This window comes from Micrasema longulum, unplaced genomic scaffold (genome assembly GCF_059751315.1).
Source record: "Micrasema longulum isolate JH-2025_06_02 unplaced genomic scaffold, ASM5975131v1 h1tg002619l, whole genome shotgun sequence".
NCBI lineage: Eukaryota > Metazoa > Arthropoda > Insecta > Trichoptera > Brachycentridae > Micrasema > Micrasema longulum.
In genome coordinates, this window is record NW_028279754.1 from 45,889 (window position 1) to 69,364 (window position 23,476).

Below are 23,476 nucleotides of genomic sequence, written 5' to 3' on the forward strand. Positions count from 1 at the left end.
TCTGGATCCAGATAAGAAGTGATTTGACTGCCGAGATATTTAAAGTTAGTCTCTCTTTCTCGATTGTTTGGCTATTTATTCACAATACTGAATTATTGTGAGGGTTTCGGCTAAACACCATCATCTTTGTTTCAGCCACATTGATATTCAAGCCCAATACTCTACCAGCTTTACCAAATTTACCAAGAGTTCCTGGCAATAGAGTCTCCTGGAGGCAACTGGTGATGTCCACATGCTTCACTTAAGAGCGAATGTGGAAAAAAAGAAGGCTAGTGTCACAGACTCACAAATCAGAGGTCCGAGGTTCAAATCCCACTCTACTCCAACTTAATTCCCATTTTTCAATAGTGAGTTATTGACAACCGTTGAAAATGGCCTCCAAAATTGTCATTTTCGTGTAATTTATAAGAACGCAAAAACTCCTATTATTTTTTTTAAAAGCTGTGTGTCCGATTAATACTGCCGTCATAAACAAAGAGCCAGTTATTAATAAGTCATATTTTGAGATGTGACAATTTTGAGTATTTATCAATTTCATGCGAATTAAAAAAAACTATAAGTAATCATAAGTGAAAACTGGTAAAAACATAGTGTGTAAATTGTTTCTAAAACATAAAACCTGTGTATTTAATATAAATACTGAGTTTTTGCTTATGGATCTCTGGATATTGTGTTATTGCTTCAAAAACTGAAAAACATTATTTCGTTTTTCTTGCTGCTCGTTGCTGTATATCAAATGGTTTGAAATTTCTTGTAGAACATTACTTCATATTTAACTCGTTTTGTGATTTTTGTTTAAAAAAAAACTGTATTTTTGCTTATGATGGCAGAATAGCAAGCAATGTGTTTAATTGTTTTAACAAAAAAAAAATACAGGTTTATAACATTTTTATTTAAAAAAAACCTTAAAAGTAATGTACTCTTCAGCAGCCTTTGTTGAAAATTTGTTTTTGGGACCCATAAAAAATGGTAAGCGATTATTACTTTGGGACGCACACTTTGAGAACCACTACTGTAAACTGTATATTGTGCACTCTACACTATAGAGGTAGATACGAAAGCCGTACGTTCCAATAATTTCGTCAGAGAGGGGACAAGGACGAGTGAGGGGAATGGACCGACCGAATCAATGTCCTTCCATTGACATAAGTGTTGGAGCTTGGACTTCTTCACACCAATTTAAAAGGTGAAAATTGGTCCACGTCACGAGATATTTACTAACAGTTATAGCTCGAACTTCAACAAGTTTTTCCTGAGACTTTCCCTATAAAGGATAACTCAGAAATCAGATTTTAAACCAACTCTTTAGTTTAACATATCGTCGCGTGAGGGAAACACGGTTCTATGTAGATTCATATTTTTTTAAAGACATGAATGTTTAAAATGAAGACATTATTTCATCTTATATTTTTTATTAATATTGTCTTATTAAACTTAATAATAATTAAGGATTGATTTTGTTTTTGTTTAAAATTTTCATGCAGATAGAACCGATATTTAAATATAAAAATAATAAAAGTTTGATGTAAAAAAACATTTTTTGTCAGACAGAACCTTGTTTTCCAACGCGATGATATTACAACAGAGATGAAGAAAATGTTAGAGAAGGTAATGTAGAAGTATAGGGCTTAAGACTTGTCATTGGCTGGCTTAAGTGGCCACTTTACACATTGTGTTACATTCCCCCTTCTGCCCATTTTTTTTCAATTTCCATACTTCTTCATGAACCAGGTGGATTTATCAACAATATTTTGAATTGTCCAAATTTCTGTCGATAAGGACTGGATTCAAAAATTCCTCTTGTCCTTCCATCCATGTCTACAAAAATTTGGACAAACTCAAAATATTGTTGATTAATCCACCTGGTCCATGAAGAAGTATAGAAATTGAAAAAAATAACATTTTCAGGCGTTGCCTAGTATGTAGGTGAAATGATTCAATTAGATTAATCTCTCCCGCATAAATAAAGGTATCAGCTCTTTTACTTCACAAACATCAACAGATGAAAGAATTGAAGAAATATAGATGTTCAAATATGGCAGAATGGTGAATGTTACACAGTGTGTAAAGTGGCCACTTAAGCCATCCAATGACAGGTCATAAGCCCTGTAGATGCCTAGACTTCTATATTACCTTCTCTAAAATGTTCTTCATCTCTATTGTAATATGTTAATATTTACAGCTCCCCAGGGAGTTGAATCCGGTCCTCGTCTACAAAAATTTGGACAAACTCTAAATAGTATCTTTAGTTGAAATGAATAAAAAAGTACAATAGATTTAATCTCGCAACTTTCATAAGGATTCAGATTCGTTTTCCAACAAAGTTGAAGTGAAATATTTATTTAATATGTGGTTTTTCACTAAATACGTCTAAAGCAACAGATTGATCTCCCCTCACGTAACAAATAATGAACGCGATATTTTTAATCATATACGATATGGATATTAACAATCATATACGTATGTAATTCAAAACGCCCAGCTATAGAGAAGACAGTTTTTATGGCTGACAGATTTTTTCATTTTAACCCAATATAGAATAATTCCGTTTATCCGAACTTTATTCATCCGGATTGCCAAATATCAGGCTCGTTATCAGGAAATTTAAAAAAGGAGATGTTATAATAAATAAAGAAGGGCGCTGCCGGCCGGTGAGTTTCTTTGTCGATGTCGTCATGATTGAAAAATAACGATCTTGGGTTAGTTATATATATATCATATTATTCTAACCTGGAATATAAAGCCTTTATAAAACCTTTTCAAGATCAAATACCTATAAAAGAAAGTCAATGTCGCATTTTTGGCACATCCTTCATTGTTCTGCGGTCACGACGAGTTTAAGTAAGTTTTTATGTGATAACTTCTGGCACTCATTAATCCGGATAAATGGAGTTTCGCTGTATCTATCTATGATTAAGAGCGAGATGATGAGTGAATGTTCTCCAATAGAGCAATAAATCTGTATAAGAGAAAGCACAAAAAAAGAAATCATAACAAGGAAAACAAAGACGCTGTTCTGTGGCCAGTGTTTATGTGAAACATATTATATATACAGTTGGTTATTGACAGTGATAGGTGACACACGCATGTAAAATGAGTGGCAGGTTTATGATTTTCAATTATTTTGCTATAAGAGGGCTAAATTGTACGTATAATTTCATAAATTGTGTAAAAGGAATTATTGAACAGTATGTATCCGTGTTTCTTTTTTTTTCAAATGTCTGAACTTTAGAATATTTCATCTTTTGCTTGTGGTAACACAATATTACATCCCCGCGTGCAAAGGAATCATTTTCCACAGTGTTTTAAGAGTTAACATAGTTGCGAACTACAAAATGAAATCCAAAAAAAATGAATAGTGTATTTGTTACCCCATCCCAGCCATATGTCATATATTATGTCGATAACTGTGCCACAAAAAGATCTTTGTTATACATAATAGGTATCAAATCGCATCCAACCTCTCCTCTCCATCTTTACTTTAACAAGAACCACCCTCATTTAACCTATCAATACCCTATCTCACCCCTTCCTCTCTTATTCACATATATTCAAGCCTCATTAGCGAATGTTAACAACGCGTAACAGGGCCCGATGACAATGAAAAGTTCACAGAGTTATCTTCGACTGTCTTTAAAGAAAAACCGATATTTTTGTACGAAAATAAGTATATTTGCGTGAACATTTAAAGTATCTTCGCGGGTTACCTATAATTGAACATGTTTAGAAGAAAAAATTGTATGCATGTTCTGCTTTTTATACAGAAAACATAATTTTACTTTCTACATAATATTGAAGATAAATGTTAACTTCCTATTGAAATCGGGGCCATTAGCCCTTTTTACTATGGGAAATTACCAATTATCTTAAATTTTATCTACATGGTAAAATGAAGTTTTCTGTTTAAAAACATGATATGTAAACATTTTTTTTCCAAACATGAATTACAGGTTACCGATGAAGATTCCTTGAATTTTTATACAAATATAAATATCGATTTTACTTTATCCCGTCTCGATACGTACCGATAAAGATAGCGTTTGTAATCACGGCCCTGGGCCGCGATTACAATGGGAAGTTATGTACGTCATACCTTCACCGCGACGGTATAGTAGAAGATAAATTCTCCCAAGCGCTTACGAAGATACACTACCGACGCTATATCTTAAGGTTTTGAGGTAGGTACATCGATATGTACCGACAGGTCTAATACCCTACGGTACACATATCTGCTCATTAAAAGTGAAAAATTATTTTGTTCCACCGAGCAGTTTTTACTTTATCATAAATGGTTCAGCCGGATGAATCTCTCCCACATGATAAAGGTTTCGGCTCTATTACATCACAAAAGCCGTTGAAGAAAAATAAATGTTTAAACATGGGTAAAATTGTGAATGTTACACATCTTGTAAAGTGGCCACTTAAACCAGCCAATGACAGGTCATAAGCCCTGTAAATGCCTAAACTTATGTATTCCCTTCTCAAAAATGTTTTCCCTCCCTGTTGCAACAAATTTAGTATAAAATATTATAACTTTAACCTGCCAACACTAGCTCATTAGCTTTGTAAGTGCTTAGATTTCCATGTTCCCTTTTCAAATGATCTGTTATAATATATTAATCTTGGTTGCGCGAGTGGTTAGTGGGATTGAGTGGTTTGTGGCTGGATGGACCGCCAGTTGATAGAGACCCACCTATCTTACATCTCAACCTGTGATTTCTCAACTTCTCATCCCCAAATATTTATTTATTCTCCTCATCGCTATGGCCATGAGTAACTACGGTTGCGATGAGAACAATTATACAAATCCATAGCAACCAATAACAGCATTCTCGCTTTTCCTTTCTTTAATTTGTCTGCCCGCATCCGCATACTTTTCTTTACAATTCTTCTGCCCGCATCCGCTCACCTTTTTAATCGTCTGCCCCCATCCGCATGCCTTTTCATCTTCTGACCACCGCGCCGCCGCATTCATAGAGATATATTCATCCCCGTATTGATTCGGTGAAAGTACTGTGTTCTGTGTTCGCTGACAAAAACGAAGCACTACCCGGAAGAAAGGACTTGGAGATTTGAGCATCCGGATTCCTGTCCCTGATCGCTTTTCCTGACTTCCTAAAGGTAGGATTTTTGTCGACTGTAGTTCGTTTGGCCGCAGACTCTTTTTAACCGCATCTATCATCTTCGCGCACCGCATTTTTTCTTTCCTCTGCAAAATTAACACAGATCAACGATTTAATCAAATAATCCCACCCAAATTAGAAATCGCCACCCCAATCTTTTTTAAATATTTTTTTTTATGGGAGTTGCATTGTTTTTTACCTTGCTTATAATATACAAAGTTTATATTTCAAAAAAAGATTTTTCTGCTATTATATTACTTTATTTTAGCTAAACTGTTTGGGATCAGGAGGAATATTCTAATGTGGGCTAAGCAGGAACTTCACAGCATTTGCTCATTTGGAAAGGAAACCACTTAAAACTCTTCAGAAGAAGCCGGACGACTGTCAACAGGCCTTCCGTTCCACTAGAAGAGTGTTCGGCATTTTGTTCCCTACTTTGATTTATTTTACCAATTGCCTGCACTATATTGATCATGTATGATACTACCGCCACCCCAATCTTGATTTCCTCAAATTTACTATCAGTAATCAACAAACGTGTATGAGTAATCATAATCATCATTTTACTATCCGCATGGGATAGGATACATACATATATCCAAATAGAATATTTCCAACCGAGCTTCTTTGCAAAACAACCTGTTGATTCATAAAATTGTGGTAATGATTCTATTTCCGACCATATGCAAAATACTTCTAAAAATACACTAAAGTATAAAAAACCTGGAATATGTAAATATAACATAGAATGGCGGCGTAGTGGTTAAGACGCTCAACACACGCACGGATGGTTCTGGACTCGATTCCCAGTGAGAACACAATAATTAAAATGTAATTTTTCTCAAGCCTTTTCTATGCTGTAATTCACCACTGTAATTAGGCGCCAAAATAAATTATGGACATACATACCTAATACCAACATAAGATAGCAATCAAACTTCTTGGTCTAGTTTTACAATTTTATTTATCGAAAATAATTAACTGTGGAGTTATCTCAAGAAGTACTTACAAAATATGTATCTCTATATCAACGCCTTATACATATAATATCGTAACTTAAAACACGAGATTTTACAGGAGAAGGATTTAATGTTATTTTTGTTCAGTATAAATCTAAATACTAACCGATTTTTGAAATAATTGTTATGCATATTTATTTTTATATCTTTTTCATGTAAGCTTACAAAAAATATTAAATGTTTTGCGGTTTTTGTATACATGCACAAACGATATTCTACTTTGGAAAAGACGTAAAGTAAAATATCGTACGTATGACATACGATATTATGCTTCGTAAAAAACATAAAGCAAAATATATTATTAATGATACCTATGTGTACGTCGGAGTTGATTAGAAAAAATATTGTTTGTGTAACATACGATAATTAATTAATACTCACAAACGATGTAGATAATCGTAAGAAGCACTTACGATTATATACGTTCTCATTCTCGTATTTCATACAAACATAGGTTTTGGGTACTATACGATGAATCTGTCGTAGAACTGTCTATTGTACGTATAATTTAGTTTCTACGGCTAAATAACATGTTTGTGCTCTAGTTAGATTTATTAATTTGTTTTTCGCATAAGCGAGATTCTGAAACAATATATAAAAAAATCCTACTACAAATAAAAAACAATACACGTGGCGGACGTCTGTATAGTTCTAAGAACACAACCGTAACTGAAACTTACGCCGCTTCCTGTCATCTCTTTTGTCATACGCTAGGTAGCATACTATCTAAAAAATATGAGATATGACAACATGCTTTTAAAAAAACGGATCTAATTGCAAAACTATTTTTTTCTTCGTTGGAACTAAATACGAATTACATTAAAAGCTAAAAAACCACAATTTGTGGGTTACTTTATTTTACGTACGAAGGATCGGGGTATTGTTTTGAAATGTTAGTTATAAATGTAAATGTTCATCGAAATAAAGTGAAAGGAGAGGACTGTGGGGAGTTCTATCATTTATTCGACACTATACCACGTCTTCTCCTTTTCATATATTTTTTATTTCATTTTTAATTTAAAAAATATAAGAAATCGTCTCCTTCTGTATCCATAATAAATATAAATGTGTAATCTGTAATTGGTCTTATTTGTATTGTTTTAAAGACTGAACAATTTCTATAATAATAGTAAATAAGTCAATATAAAAACAGTGTTGTATTAATAAACTTTTCAAATACTAAAAACGCATTTTTGTTTTATTCTTATCTCATTGTGCGCTTTCTCTTTTTCATGCGATTTATCTATAGTCAGGATCTGTTCTGTAATTCATCATTGTAACGGCACTTTTGGGTTTGTTGTGCAAAAAATATTTTACATACCGAGAAATTAATAAAAACTTATTTTCAAGCTGCATGCCAGGAAAATTTATGATGAAACTACACAGGTGTTTTCCTGTTGATACATTGTCCTTTTTTTAAGCTTCGAATGATACAACAAGGAGGCGCGATGCAGAACCAATACCTTGGACACTTCCATTTCGTAATCCGTATTGGAAATATAATAAATATATATTACTGCAGAAAAGATATCGTGATCTGTTCAACTGAAAGTAAAAATCTGTCGATGACCATTAATTTATTTATTTGCAAACAATAAAAAATTCATAAATTACATGTAAAAACTAATAAGATACATTTTAAATAAAATTAACAATATAAATTACTAAAACTAAAATTTAGTTACTGTACAAATCAATTAATATAAAATCAATATTATAGACACATGTAACCATCAATAAAATACACATTAAAATAAAATTAATTTATTGTTAAAAATTCATTCATTTATAGAAACCTAATAAAACAATAAATAAAATATGCATCGAAGTAAAACTAGCAATGTAAGTTATCAAAATAAAATTATTGTAAAAATGAATACATTAATTTAAAAACGCATCCTGTATAAAATTCTTAAACCTAAAGAATTCAGTGTCAAAATGTCAATCCCTACGTTTTCAATGGTGTTGTATAATCTGCACATTCTTGATATTGGATCGAAATAGGTCACATTATTCTTAAATGAATATATGTAGAATGTTTTTGGGTTCCTTAAGGTATGACTATTAGGAACACTAAATTTTATACTACTCAAACAGCTTGAACTTTCCAATTTACCATTAACAATCTTATATAAATACAAGTCATTTCCTTTTCTTACAGTTTCTAACGTTTTGAAGTAAAAGTGTTAAAGTCTCTTTTCGTAACTATTCAGTGTGGACTCAATTGACATTTCTGCAATAAAAGTCTTTGATTTTTTTTTTTTAGATTCAACAATACATACTTATATATTTATTGTAATGTGGAATATTAATATCAATGATAACAGATGGCTTCTCTTTAATGAGTTTTCAGTTGTTTCTTCTTCAAAATTCAAGCGAGAAATTATTAAGTCCACAACACCACATCTGAAATTTCCTCCTGTTCCCAACCTAATTCGATAAAAATAGACAAAATTATATCCATCTGCAGAGTAGTATATCATACATAGAGCAACGTCACCGTGTAATATTGTTACTCTCATATTTCAGAATAAATCTGCCAGGAAGGTGAATCGCATAAAATAAAGTTTACCTCACTCTACTGCGAGCTTGTCCAGATTGCTGGATCGATACGGGGGCAGGGGGGCGATGGGGGCTGTATGCCGTCGCTATGGAAACCGCCCTCAATCTCGGCAACAAGTAGCAGCACTCGGCACTCGACTTAAGTGGAACCCATTCCTCTCATCCTCCGATCCTCCCCACGGACCTTCTTCACAATCGTCTTTATTCCTTTATTTGAGCACTCTCGTAGAGAAGGCTCTTAAATGATTGGGTCAATTTTGTTAAAGCTCGTTCCCAATACGACTTGGACGTTTGATGCAGTACTAAACCCAGTTTAGCAAATAAAATAGTGGAGATAAGTGTCAAAAGGTAAATTGTGAGATTTTTCAGTAAAAACTTGAAAACTAAATTGTGAGATTAAAAAAATTTACCTGTTATCAAAAAAAAATTATATGTATCTACATATGTTACATAATTCTGCACCCCTGCTTTTAATATTCCTAATAAGTAAACAAAAAACTCACCCTGGCTTATCCCCTCCACCTAAGCCTCAGTACTGTTCTGTATAATTATTGTATTTTATTTTATAGGTATTTACACCCGATGAGGGGTAATTCTAAATACCCGAACTGTGTTTTTGTTAATATTTCACTCATGAGTGGCGTACTGGTTAGTGCGTTTGGCTATCATGCCTGAGATCCTGAGTTCAGTCCCCGGAAAAGTCAACTTAGAGTATTTGTGTAATAGGTGGTTGTAATATTTCGTAGTTCCTAGACTGGCGTCTGAAGAGTGAAATTGATCATCTCGTAGGGAATTGAGTATTTTTATACTAGTAATAATTCATTTAATCATAATAATTACGTATGCTGACCTGTTTAGGAACACAACTGGGTATTTATTTATTTATTTTATTAGGTAAACAAACAGTATGTACACATATATTGCCAATTTCTTTGTATATTAGAGCAAGAAACTCATGCGCACACCAAAAAAATTGTTTACACTTAATAGAAGAATTTAAATTATGTTCAATATAATAAATGTAAAAGAAACGAAATGAAAAAATATTTATATAATAATAATGTTAAATGTCTGCTTCTCTCAAAATTTCTATAATTTTTTACCTAAATTTACATACATTGTCACAAAAAATATCAGCCTCGGTAAATATATTGTTATATTGGTCGCATATTCTAGGTATTGTAGATTGTTTAAAATAGTTTGTTGAGGCGTTTTCAGTGTAAAACAAAAGATTTTGTCTTGTCGGTCTAGATGGCACACGGAATGGAAGTCTTTCTAGTAGGTTAGGAGAATCAATTTTATTATTTATTAATTTGAATAAAAATAACTGGTCCAACATTATTCTTCGATTTTTAAGAGAGTTTATTCCATGGTACTGCATACTTTCAGCATGATTAGAAAAGTTAATGTTTAAAGTTAAAGTTGGTATTCCTTTGTCATGGCTTTCATTTCTTTAACGTTTAGTCATTAAGTGAGGTTTACTAACAATCATTAATTATGAACAATATTTTGAGTTTGTCCAAATTTTTGTAGACAAGGACTGGATTTAACTCCCTGGGGAGCTGTTTATATTAACATATTACAACAGAGATGAAGAACATTTAAGAGAAGGTATGTTAAGGTAAGGTTCTTCATCTCTGTTGTAATATGTTAATATAAACAGCTCCCCAGGGAGTTGAATCCAGTCCTTGTCTACAAAAATTTGGACAAACTCAAAATATTGTTGATAAATTACCTGGTCCATGAAGAAGTATAGAAGTTGAAAAAATAATATTTTCAGGCGTTGCCCAGTATGTAGGTGAAATAATTCAATTCGTTGAATCTCACCCGCATAAATAAAGGTTTCAGCTCTTTAACTTCACAAACATCAACAGATGAAAGAATTTAAAGAATATAGATGTTCAAATATAGGCAGAATGGTGAATGTTACACAGTGTGTAAAGTGGCCACTTAAACCAGTCATTGACAGGTCATAAGCCCTGTAGATGCCTGGACTTCTATATTACCTTCTCTTAAATGTTCTTCATCTCTGTTGTAATATGTTAACATTAATTATGAGTTATCAACAATAGAACGTGTAAATTATTTAATGCCATTAATATATCTGTACCTTCAAGCTGAAAGACTGGAAGTCACATTTTTTTGCAAAATTGAGTTATGAATGTCATTTCGTTCATATATTCGGATTATATTAATGATAAAACATTGGAATCCTCCGGTGTACCACTACTGAAATACGAGTAGCTTGTTCTAAAACACCAGTAGTGCAGTAATAATACTCATGCTTTCAACAAAATTCAACGGTTTGCCGGTATTAAAGCAGTGAAAACCTACCGAATAAATTCCACATTTTTTATAACAAACTACCTCTTACGCAGCGAGGGAATTTGCACAAGATTAAGTCTTATTGTCATTATTTTATTTTGCCTTTTTTCACGTACTATTTACTTTCAATTCCTGTTTTATGGCTATTAATATCATGTCACTAAATTTATATTTACCTGTTATTTTCGTAAATAATTCATGTTTTAATTAATGGCACGTAGTTGAATGTTTTTATCGTAATTGAATGCCCAAAGAAAATTTCATAAATATGTACATTGTTTTTAATTCAATATTCTACATTACTTTTTATACTAAAGTCCGAGGAAGAATTAGGGTGCGGGCCGGGCGGTTAGAACAAAACTAGTCCCATAGTTATTTGATAGTCCATAATTTAAATGTTTTTTTCTTAAATATTCTTATCAAAAGCCTATAAAAAAAACAGCAATAAATTGTGTTTTTACTTCGAGAGATATATTTGAAACAGTTTTACAACTTCAAACCACTCTCCTGAACAATTTACCAAATGTGACTTCCAGAATTTCAGCCTTAAGATACCTACAGATATTTACCTAAACATATTTAATTAATTATTAACGACAAAGAAAACATTATATTCCATAATAATATTAGGTAGGAAGGAAGGTATATTACTAAGAGTAACAACACGCCGCTCTACCACTTATAGAGATGCCATTTCGCTCTATTGAATATAACTACGAGTATGTTTACTATATATTACTATGTATTGAATATAACTATGTCTACTTGGTGTCATGAAAACGACTTATTTTTAGTTTTAAAAAATGTATGTCTATTAAATTCACAAGAAAAATAAATAAAATCGTTTTCAATTATTCAATCAACAACACAATTTTAATGAACGTCGAGACGTTTCGAAATCTTGGGATACTTTTTGATAACAAACTTAAATTCAACCATCACATTGATCACATTTTCAAGAAAGCGTCCAAAATCTGTGGATTTATTTTTCGAATATCTAAGCCATTCAAAAGCCCAAAAATTGCAATAACATATAATCATTTGTTCGCAGCCTGCTTGAGTTTAATTCTATAATATGGTCTCCTAATTATAATATTCACATAACGCGGATTGAATCGGTGCAACGTAAATTTTTTAAATCGTTCATATTTAGAATTGGATCAAATACTTTCCTAATTAACTATTATGATCGTCTAGAGTACTTTCATATCTTCAGTTTGGAATTCAGAAGGATTTGGGCTGGTTCGATATTCTTGCACAAATGAATAAACTGTATAGATAGATGCCCATGATATTCTTACTTATATTAACCTTAATGTACCTCACCGTAACTTGCGTACCAATACTGTCCTTGCTTGCCTTATTTTATAATATATAGTCAATAATGCCAATCTGTTAGGGCTTTCATAAGCCTGTTGATTGGCTAAAAAAAAACTAAAACCTTGCAAATTTTCGGCTTGGTTTTTGGTAAGAGAGCGTAACGAATGCTTTCGTCGCTGTGCTTGACATTTGCTCTTAAATAACGTGGCAATTTCCTTATTATAATAATAAACAAAGAATAATAGAAATAAAAAATCGGAATAACCCTCCAATTATAAATATATAATACCTGCCTTTTAAGGAAATAAATAGGTATATTTGAAACCAATTACAATGCAAATTAATACCGATTTGGCAATTCTCGACCGGAGTACCTACGGCCCATTGTTTTGCTGCAAACTGTAGCTTTATAACTTTGTGATTGATAACACTATAATGGTATTTGTCCGTACGGGCGACTCTATAAGCGGTAGCGCGTTTTTGGGGTACATTATTTAGCTGAAAATACATACACTCGAACTTCTTTGAAACGGGAGATACGCTAGTATACTAAAAAAGGACAATGCTGGATAGGTCTCCTTGTATTTATTTATTTATTTATTAACGGACATTTTCCATTTATATAATTCATAGGGTATTAATATTACAATATAAGAATAGTTAAAAACATTTTTTTTAAAGAAAAGAAGCATTGACATAGGGGACATCAAGAGAAGATCTGGACTATTTAGTTGGCGCTCGATTAAATAAAGTCCAGATCTTGTCTTGAGTTAACAATACGACAAAGACGGGTCATTGGAGAATTAAGGCCATAGTTTGTTGTATGATGATAAATGAAGAGTACTTCATTGTTTCTCAACCTACGAGTCGGAATATGGAATGCTAATGGCACATCGACTGTATCATTTAGTATGCCGAAAATATATATGGAGTCAATATTAGCTCGACAAAAATCAATTCGTGATTTGAAAAAAATATATACCGTAAAAGCATACAACATGAGACTTGAATGTAATTTGAGACGAAACTTCCGCGGCACATAATAATTACATGTGGTATCATTGCTACTCTGGCAGCACCGACAGTGTCCTTCAAATGGTTTTGCTTGTGAACGTATAATTGCTGTCAAGATGAAATTAAGACAAAGTAAGTGGTATTTAGTATAGTAAATTAACTAGTAGGTAGTAATGTTATTGTTTATTTTCGCATAAAAATTTCTGCCTTAAAACAGGCTGTACCTAGTTAGGCAGACTAGACATGATCCAAACAAATCTATTACCTAAGTGTGTGTGTAGTAGATAAAGTCATTGTTATTTTGTTAATAAACTATGATTATTATTATTATTATTATTATTATTTATTGAGAAATTGACATTGATTTTTAATTCAAATATATTTCTGAATTACATGTGCCTCAAAACTCTATTATTAGTAAAAAAAAAACTGTAGGGATATAAATCGATTTAATAATACGATCTCATGAGAGGCACTTTTCCGTAAACAAGTAAATGCCATGTTCGACACTTTTGGCGTAGGTTGGCAGAGTGAAACTAAAAATTCCAAGAAATAAAGGCTTTTTTTTAAAGGTAAATTGAGATGTCTCAAATTAGGTGCATAAGTCTCAATTATTAAGTCTCGAATTGTATCAAATCTCTACTGATAGTTATTTTTAATAATTAGGAGAAACTCAATTATTTTGTAATTAGGTAGGTACGACTAGAGTAGTTATTTTATTACAGAAAAGTACAGACTGTGAAGATCTTAAAGTATATAAGGTGAAGATAGTGTATGCATTTTAATAATTGTTTATTGTTCTAGCAATATACGTGTCTTAAATTACACACAGTCTCAATTTTAAGTTTTAAATTTGATTTTTTTTTACGATTTTTGAAAGAGGTTTTTTGTTTTTGATAGGATTTTTTTATTTGTGGACGTAAGCTTTTTAAATTATATCATGCTTTTTAAAGCTGAAATTTTGTTTTATTTAATTTCTCTAATTGTGCACGACATATTTACAATATTATTCGTGGAAACTGAATATTTTTTTAATTTTTATTGTCTCATGGTTAAAGCAGTAAAATGCTACATAGGAAACTACGACTTTCTTATTGTGTCTCATATTTGCAACAATTTGCAGGTAAATTGGGACAACAACAAAAAAAAAAAAAAAAATTGAAGGATATTAATATGTCCACATGTGCGGTATGCTTCTGTAACCTGAAACATAGACTAAAATTTGTTTTAAAATTTGAAAGCGTAATATGAAATATATAAAAAGATATAGTCAGTTGAAGTTGAAAACTGTCTCGAGTTGTATGCTTTTACGGTACAATTTGCTGTAGCTCATTTTTTTCTTAAATATAACGTTACAAAGATTATTTACTATGACTATCATATGTTGAACCGTTGATGTATAAACAAATAAATATTATATTACATATACGCCAAGCATGTAAAAGAGCAATGTAAATAACAATTGGTATATTACTACTAGCTTTTACCCGCGGTTTCTCTCGGGTGGTTAATTCATTACGAAATAAGTTAGTTAATTATTTTGTGGTTTAACAATGAGATTTTTCTGAATGGAATATTATATATATATGTTTTATTTATTCGGAATAAGAAATAGCCTCAATATGTTTCTTTTTTGGGTGATACCGTGTGTGTTAGATTTGTTCCGACGTTTCGACTGCCATTGCAGGAGCCATCATTAGGGTAAACTGGGTTTTTTGTAGAAAAAGTCAGTGTTAAAGCACTAGTAATTTGTATCGCGTCGCAGTCGACAGTAGGCACATTTCTATTCGTTTTTGTAGAATGTATAGTCCTTAAAATATAGCTTGATTAAAATGACAGCTGCCAAACTAGTGATGGGAAAGTACTGACAACTGACTATGTACCGATCAAATAGATTTGATTAGTTTTTTCAAGCAAACATGAAACTGTGTTTCCGAAAATTGATATAAAAACACAAAAACAAGCTTAATATAGAGTGTTTAAGACAATTATTCTCCAAAAAAATAAGACATTTACACTTTTTTCACAAACAGCATCAAATGAATTATTTTCTTATTCGATCGATTTACATTGATGAATTTGTCCCATCTCTAACATTTTTGCAAAATGATGTAACCTTGTAAGAACATCGTTAATGATTAGGTTTTTTTTTTTTTTTTTAAATCTGATTTTATATAATTATGTTGATTTATATGTCAAGCATTGTATTAAAAAAAAAAATAACATGCCAGATACGTATGATTTTTCGAGTGTCAATATAAATCACTCCTAAGACGTTACTACAAAGTTATGTCGTCACTTTTGCTGACAACTGTTATTCTAATCAAGCTATATATGGCCAGAACACCCGAGTTGAGAGGTGAAAAGGCCATTAAAAAACGAAGAAGAAGAATCAAGCTATATTTTAAGGACTATAGTGCTGGGAACTAAGTTAAGTTTAATTTAAGCCCGTCGCGCGTCGTCTTCGTCTTTGCCTTAAAAATAAATAAAAAGCCTTCTCTCACTCCGGTCATAATTTTTGCCCTATCGCCATATTGTGTTGAAATTGAAACTATTGCATCATATTTGAATAAAAGTTTAATATGATGTTTCTTCGTGTATTTAATGACAGCATTTGCAATATCCTCCTCACGTGTTGGACGTTTCAGTGGCAATAATCCTGAAAGTTCTTCTTTAGAACCGGTAGACGAAATAAATCGAACAAAATGAGAAAATTGCGCTGTGAGATGTGCTCAAGTGGCTAAAGAGCCGCAGGTGGCTCGCGAGATATAGTTTTCCGACCTCTGTGTAAGTCTATGGCGACGTAGCATCGTTAGTATGTTTCATTATTAATTTATTTTCCTCTAAGAATTTTCTCTAAGGTGTGATTATTTTTAGGGGTGAAAAGTAGCCTAATACACTTTTCAGCTCTTCGGCTATTCTTATGCAAAAAATCGAGTCGATCGGTCGCTCCGTTGCGACGTGAAGGAAACTCAAACAAACAGGCAAACAGGCAAACACACTTTCACGTTGATAATACTAGTATGGATAGTGTGGAAAAATTGATTACGCATTGTTTAATTTATGTTCAAAAAATTGTTTAATTTCATTACAAAAACATGTTATTTCGAAACCGTGTAAAATGAGGTTACAGTGCACTATTTACATAAATTTTGTAATCTCGGAAAAAAACGACTTTTCGAACGAATAAAAAAAAATTCTTAATTTTATTCCAAAACTAAAACCAAAAGCAGCTCCCAGTCTGGATGGAGTAACAGCTAAATACTCCTTACTGTAGAAATCAACTAGCAGGGCATATTGTTTCCCTTATTACCCAACGATTTACTGGCGAGTGGTATATTTCCTGATAAATTAAAACTAACTAAAATTGTTTTTTTTTAATTTTTTTATTTTTTAAATTCTAAACAATTTTTTTTTTTTTAATGCCCGCCAAACTGCAAAAGCAGTTTTTTTGCAGGGATTTTGCCTGGGATTTGCCTTATATAAAAGTGACAGCGTAAAAACGTCTCTAATTATCGACCGATTTCGGTCTTTTCTGTATTTTTTAAGATTTTTGAACAAGTCATTAAAGACAGACTAATGAAATATCTTTTATCCAATAATCTTCTCCCATCACAACAATGTGGATTAGGCAAATTATCTAATACGCCAGTTCGTGCAGTTTTTGATTTTGTTGCAACACTTCAACAACATATAGACCAGGGTGAATACACTGCTGGTATATTTATAGATCTAAAGAAAGCTTTCGATACAGTCTACCATAAAATACTATCTTGGACTTCTCTTGAGCTGTTTCGAAATTACCTAAGTGATCGAAGTTGCTTAGTTCAGATTGGAGGACAATCAAGTGACTTCGGGGGGATCACATGTGGTGTACTCCAGAGTTCCGTTCTCGGACCACAGCTGTTCTTAATTTATATAAATGATGTTACACATTGGGGTATTAAAGGTACACCTCAACTGTATGCAGACGACACAATTATTTACTACACAATCGTAATCTAAAGGACCTTGAAAATGAAATGCAACTAGATGTTCACCATCTTACAAGTTTGCTTTGTATCAACAGACTCGGACTCAGTCTCAACATTGAAAAATTTAACTACATTACATTTCGCTGCCCTAGTTCTTGTATGTTCAATAGACCATTTTTAGAAAAATTGAGTTATAAATGCCAATATGTTCATTATCTTATTACGCATCTATGTAGCTAAAGAATTATTATTTTTTTCATTATTAATAGTATTTTCATCATTTTTTGAGTGCCAATCTCCACTTACTGATTTTACTTATTAAACTATAAAAACAAAAAAAATGTCTCTTGTAAAATTTGCAAAGTAGTCTATTGAACATACAAGAACTAGGGCAGCGATTTGCATAATGCATAGGTCAAAGGGAGTTCTTCCGATCTCATCACGCCGTGCAGTGTACTATTCAATGATACACTCTCATTTGGTATACTTGTCGTACATCTGGGGATTTGCCACAAAAAAGGGTGTATCAGAAATACAAGTAATACAAGATAGAGCTATAAGAAACAAACACGGAATACCAATGGAAACGCATGTCAAAGACATTTACAAATTTACTGACATTCTCCCATTTTTGGACGTACCGTATTATGAGATTGCAAAACCGGTGCTTCAAGGCGTAAATAAAAACTCTCTCACTAATATTGGCTATACCTTCAATGACATCCACCAGTATAATACGCAACAGAGTCAAAATATTCACGTAACTGGATCACACACAACAAGGTATGTTCTAGGGCTCTAAGGTATCTGCTGTACCTTTCTTGTAGTGAGTACAACAGGCTACCGGAGTCCTATAGAACATTAAAAAATGACTATATTAATTTTTTTAAATACTACTTGAGGAGGTACGTGGAAGGTGAAATTTAGTTTTAAAGTTCTTCTTTTACCTCGAATATTTCTAACTGTATGTAAATGTTTATCATTATGATCTGTTTTAATTTCTTTGTGTTATATACTTAACTTGCTATGTTATTTCAGTTTTATGTACATATTATTACTTGTTACTATATTATTACCATACCTTTATGTGAATATTTTTCTGTCCTAAAATGATATTGTTGCTATTTATCAGACATCAACAGCATAAAATTAAAAATGTAATTAATTAAGAAGTGCGATTTCGGATTGTTGATAACGATTTTTGCCGGGATGGGTAAGGTACCTACTCACTTAGATACTCACCAATTAAATGTTTCTGAAATAAATAAATCTGATATAGGTACTTCAAAAATGACTGTGTATTATCCGATTGGTAGCCTTCATACTTGCGAAAACGTTTAATTAAATTACAGTGAAAATTTAACTACTTTGAGGCGGTTAAATGCATTTAGAGTATTATTTAACCTATTTTATCTGGGATTAAGAAATATTTTTAAAATAAAATCTCTGTAACAGGCAAACGGAGCATGGCAGAGAAGGCTTTTTTACATGTTTTTACGTCAGTTCCTGCATTTATTTTTTTAATAGGATTTTTAAAATTTCAATATGAGATTTAAATCACTATATTATACACCTAACTTAAATATTTACCTGCCTGACTTTCCGTGTAGAATCAAGAGTTCAATCATCAGTTAGAAGTTATGTTTCTAACAGGTTGTGTTAAAAAATCATAAATCAAGACAAAATTCAAAATAGTCATATTTGTATTACCATTAAAATCAAGAGTTCAATCATCAGTTAGAAGTTATGTTTCTAACAGGTTGTGTTAAAAAATCATAAATCAAGACAAAATTCAAAATAGTCATATTTGTATTACCATTAATAATGAGCATCGTTTACAGGGCTGAGGACCTCTCATTGTCTGGATTAAGTATCTGGTTAATGCCTAGACTTCCATATTCCCTCTTTTTAAATGTTATCAATCTCATTTTTAATAGATATACATATATTTATTTTACTCCATTTTCACACAATATATGTTGTGGATTATTTCAGCACTAAGGATGAAAAGGAGTGATGCCTTCTGCTAAAAACGTTTATCATTCATTATGTCTTTAAAATACAGGCTAATCAAAATAAAATATAAATATCTAACTATTTGTAGATTTTTTTCAATCAAATGATCATCATCATACCATTCTGCCTATGTTTAAATAATATTTATGCTAACAAACGACAGATCATAATCCCTGTAAATGCCTAAACAAATATATTTACAAACTCCCTGGGGGAAATACTAAAAAAACTGCTGATCAAATGTCACATTTATATACTTAGAATCATCATTATCATGCTCCCATCTGCTGTTGGTGCATAGGGCACTCCATTGGCACACATACTAAATGTACCGTATCTTGATCACCTGCCACATTACAGTGAAGTGATCAATCTGCAACAGTGGAATATTGCTGGGGGAAAAAAAACAAATATTGCGAGGAATTAAACCCAGGATATTAAGCAAACGTGCAAACTATTACTCCACTCGATACCTGAATTTAGCCAACTAATCGAACACCTGATCAGGATTCTATTCCTATTTCACAAATAGAACTGTATTCTTTATGCGCCCGGACATGAAAAGTTTTATCAAATAAATTGAGGTAAAAAAATAGTCAATCAAGGGTACTTTTAAACATAAATAATAATAACAAGAACGCGAACGCGAACGCATCACATATATTTTTTTTAAATAAAGTAGAATTAAATCCAAAAAAGTTTTTTATTTTGGATACCTTACCAAAAAACATATTTCGTATATTGATACAATTTAAAGTTTTGTTTAATTTAATTATTTAATTTAATAAAATAAAACCCTTTTGGTTTAGACTAGTATTTTTATTTTATAAACAAATGCATCCTAATTTATATTGTCAGTTTACAACGGTTCAGTTAGTATGTGTAAAAGTATCTTCCAATAAAATCAAGCAGATACTCAAAGAGCCAAGCCATAAATTAAATTTACATAAAAACAATTTGATTATAGAAGCCATGCAAGTTTCTATAATCTTTTATTGTTGAACCAATCCTATGGTCAAACCAACTGATGTTTGTGGTTTATATGGTAACTAAAACATAAAACTATTAAATAATTATAACATAATAAATACACAATTATGTTTAAAATGTCAGGATTCAAGAGTTACTATTTTCTTTAAATCCATAAAGGATGATGACATATTTTCTAAAATTGTTAATACTGCATTATCAGAGCTTTTTTTTGAACCCTTCGAAGCATATAAAGATTTTAATGCATTTATTGATGTATCCAAATGCTGTAAGTGCACGGCTATGTCATTTTTACAAACGTTGGTATCAAACACCTTATCTACATCACCAGGCTCCAGGATATTTTGCAAGTTCTCAAAAAAATTACTCCTAAATACAGGAATATTGTCACATTTAATTTTTTTGAATAAATCCTCATTTTGAATTTCTAATTCATTTTTCCGTTTTTCTGCTGCTTGCAAATTTATTCCTATTCGAGACAACTCTACTTGTAATTTTTCCTCGATGGCTTTCTGCTTTAATTCTATATTAAGGAGATCATTCTGATATTTTATCATGTCGGTTTTAATCAAACATTTTCTAGCATCAGATAATGTATCTTTTTTTTCTGTAACACTGCTTTCAAAATCTTTCCGTACCGATTGAAGACGTACTACCTGTTGAAAATAAAACATTATACTAAAATATATATACATAAAATGTTAAAACATTTCATTTTAAAATTACTGTAATCCATTGAATTCAAATGGACAATAATTTAATATCAAATAACAATGAAAATGTGAGTTCGATAAGCCTTTATTCTACATGAAATAAATATAGTATTTGGCTTATTCTTATCCTGGAAGATGGGGGTCAGTGCTATACATATAAGCTCCTGACGTCACCGCGACCTGTGTAGATTTATTGTGACGGATCGACGTAAATTACTTCTCGACCTCAAAGTCTAGATATTTAAAGAGCCGTGCTACTGAGTGGAGAGCGAGTGATCGCCTCTTCCAAGCCCAGGGCCACGATTACAATGGGAAGTAAAGGACGTCATACCTTCACCATGACAGTATACTTAATGATAAATTCTCCAGAGCGATTACGAAGATACAATACCGACCCCCCCCTTCAAGTTTTTGGTAGGTAAATCGATATGTAACAAGGGGATGAGTACGCCGCAATACACATATTTACACACTAAAGTCTCATATCTTCAATATGACGTCATAGTTATATGACGTTGATGTGACAAGTCGGTAGAACCTACCATGGTAGATAGAAATAGTAAAGAAGCTAAGTATACCATCTCGATATGTACCGATGAAGATAGCCTTTATAATTGCGGCCCAGGTCCTTAAAGTATAGGTTTATCAGATATTCTGTAAAGTTTACACTTGTCACCCTTTCAAAAAGAATACAATAATTTTCTACATAATACTGATCAACAAAGAATAAGTAAACTTTTCACCTCTTGGCGTAATTCCCGAATCAATTTCAATTGAGGATCTTCATTCACGGCCACTCGATTGACAATATGGCGAGCTTGACAAGCGTACCTCAGTGTTGATAGTGTTTCCTCGATTGACAAGACACTCGGAGATACAGTGGCGAGCATAACAGTTCGGGAATTTCCGCCTAGACTCTCCTGAAATTTATCATTCAAACAATTTAATATTGAAGGCAGGAATGTATCACTGTACACATTTTTATATTTTTATTATTATCCAAATAGATTTTGAAATAAAATAATTCTAAATGAATATTACCTTAAGCAACCAGGTCAATACAGACTCTCTATAAGGAATAAAATTCCCTCTCCTTTGATCTGATAAAGCCGTAATAACTTTTCCTAGGGTAAGAAGAGACTTGTTGATGCTCAAGCCTTCTCTAAAGCGTTCCTCGCTGACGAAGGAAGATGCCACTCTTTCGCTGCCGGCCAAGTCCACCAAGCTCACCTTAGAACATAGACTCTGCTGCGAACATACCGAAACCTCCAGGATGGCGTGGGAGCGAGACGAGTAATTGTTGTGCAATGTGGCACTCGTGGCACGGCGCCTATTACCATGTGCAAGCAATACATTCAATTCGTTTAAAGAATCTACTCCGTGCCGGCTTAAATTTTCTACATAGGGTCCAGTGGATGGATGCTCTCTGACTCTGAGACTTGTTTTATTCTCTACTTCATTTGAAACGTTTAAAAGATCGTGAATTTTCTCATTATATATTTCATAATAGCTAATGGAAACTTCATGTTCTTTATTTTGATTTCGAATCAACAGCTCATTACAAAACCTCGGAATAATACCAGACCCTTCCCCGCACAGCGTGTAATCAGATCCCATCATGCTGTATGTTTTACCTGATCCGGTTTGTCCGTAGGTAAATAAACAAGCGTTATATCCTTCTAGTGCAGCATCTAATAGAGGCAGTGCAATATCCTCGAAAACATTTTTTTGAGTTGAAAAATTAGTCATATCATCGTCGCCAAACCAAAATATGTGATCATAACTAAAAGCAGTTTCAAATCCTCCGACATCGGTGGAAGTTGAACCGGAATTAACCGTAATTTCCTTATCCGTAACTTTAAAGGGGCATTCTCCACCAGAAATAGTTTCTTTGGAATTCATGGGGCGAAACCTAACTGCAACACATATTTTGCGAACGTCGGTAGAACTATCACCCAATTTTAACTTGGGTCGCGTTGGGGTATTCATATTTTCTATAGTCTCAAACTTAGCACTCTTTTTTTCCTTTGGAGTATTCCGTGAATTGCATAAAACTTTAACCGGAGTCGAGGATTCGTTTCGGTATTTCATTCGCAAATTATTCATACTGAAAAAGTTAATTTTTGTTAATTGTTCCTTTTATTTTAAGTTGACTTCACTTTTTATATTTATGTCGCATTAGTATTTAAATTTTAAATACAGCAGCCGGATACACCAAAAGTTTAGAGTTTAGATATACAGATGTCCGTGGTTTAGAGTTAAACATTCATTAGCGATACTCAAATGTCTCAAAAGTCCTCAAAGTGACAGTTGACAGCGGTAGACAGTTTGAAACCTTTTTAAAATGTCATAAACAATAAACACAAATAAATATTAATTTTTACTTCTCTCTATTTTTTAAAGTGTTTTGGTACACATTT

The 23,476-nt window shown here is 32.4% G+C and overlaps 1 protein-coding gene across 2 annotated transcripts; it reads right to left on the reverse strand.

Moving 5' to 3' along the window:
- Positions 1–8,838: 8,838 nt before the first annotated feature.
- LOC148271859 (kinesin-like protein KIF14) lies at positions 8,839–23,364 on the reverse strand. Of its 2 annotated transcripts, none has more exons than XM_088240837.1 (3): positions 22,098–23,354; positions 21,800–21,976; positions 8,839–9,114 (listed from the first exon to the last, which is right to left on the reverse strand). In XM_088240837.1, exons 1-3 carry the CDS (start codon positions 23,160–23,162, stop codon positions 9,088–9,090), a joined length of 1,269 nt encoding a protein of 422 aa, XP_088096963.1. In that variant the 5' UTR covers positions 23,163–23,354; the 3' UTR covers positions 8,839–9,087. The 2 variants fall into 2 exon arrangements, with proteins under 2 accessions (XP_088096963.1, XP_088096962.1); XM_088240836.1 differs by lacking the exon at positions 8,839–9,114 and adding an exon at positions 20,152–20,999 and having other exon boundaries at positions 22,098–23,364.
- Between the last annotated feature and the right edge of the window lie 112 nt (positions 23,365–23,476).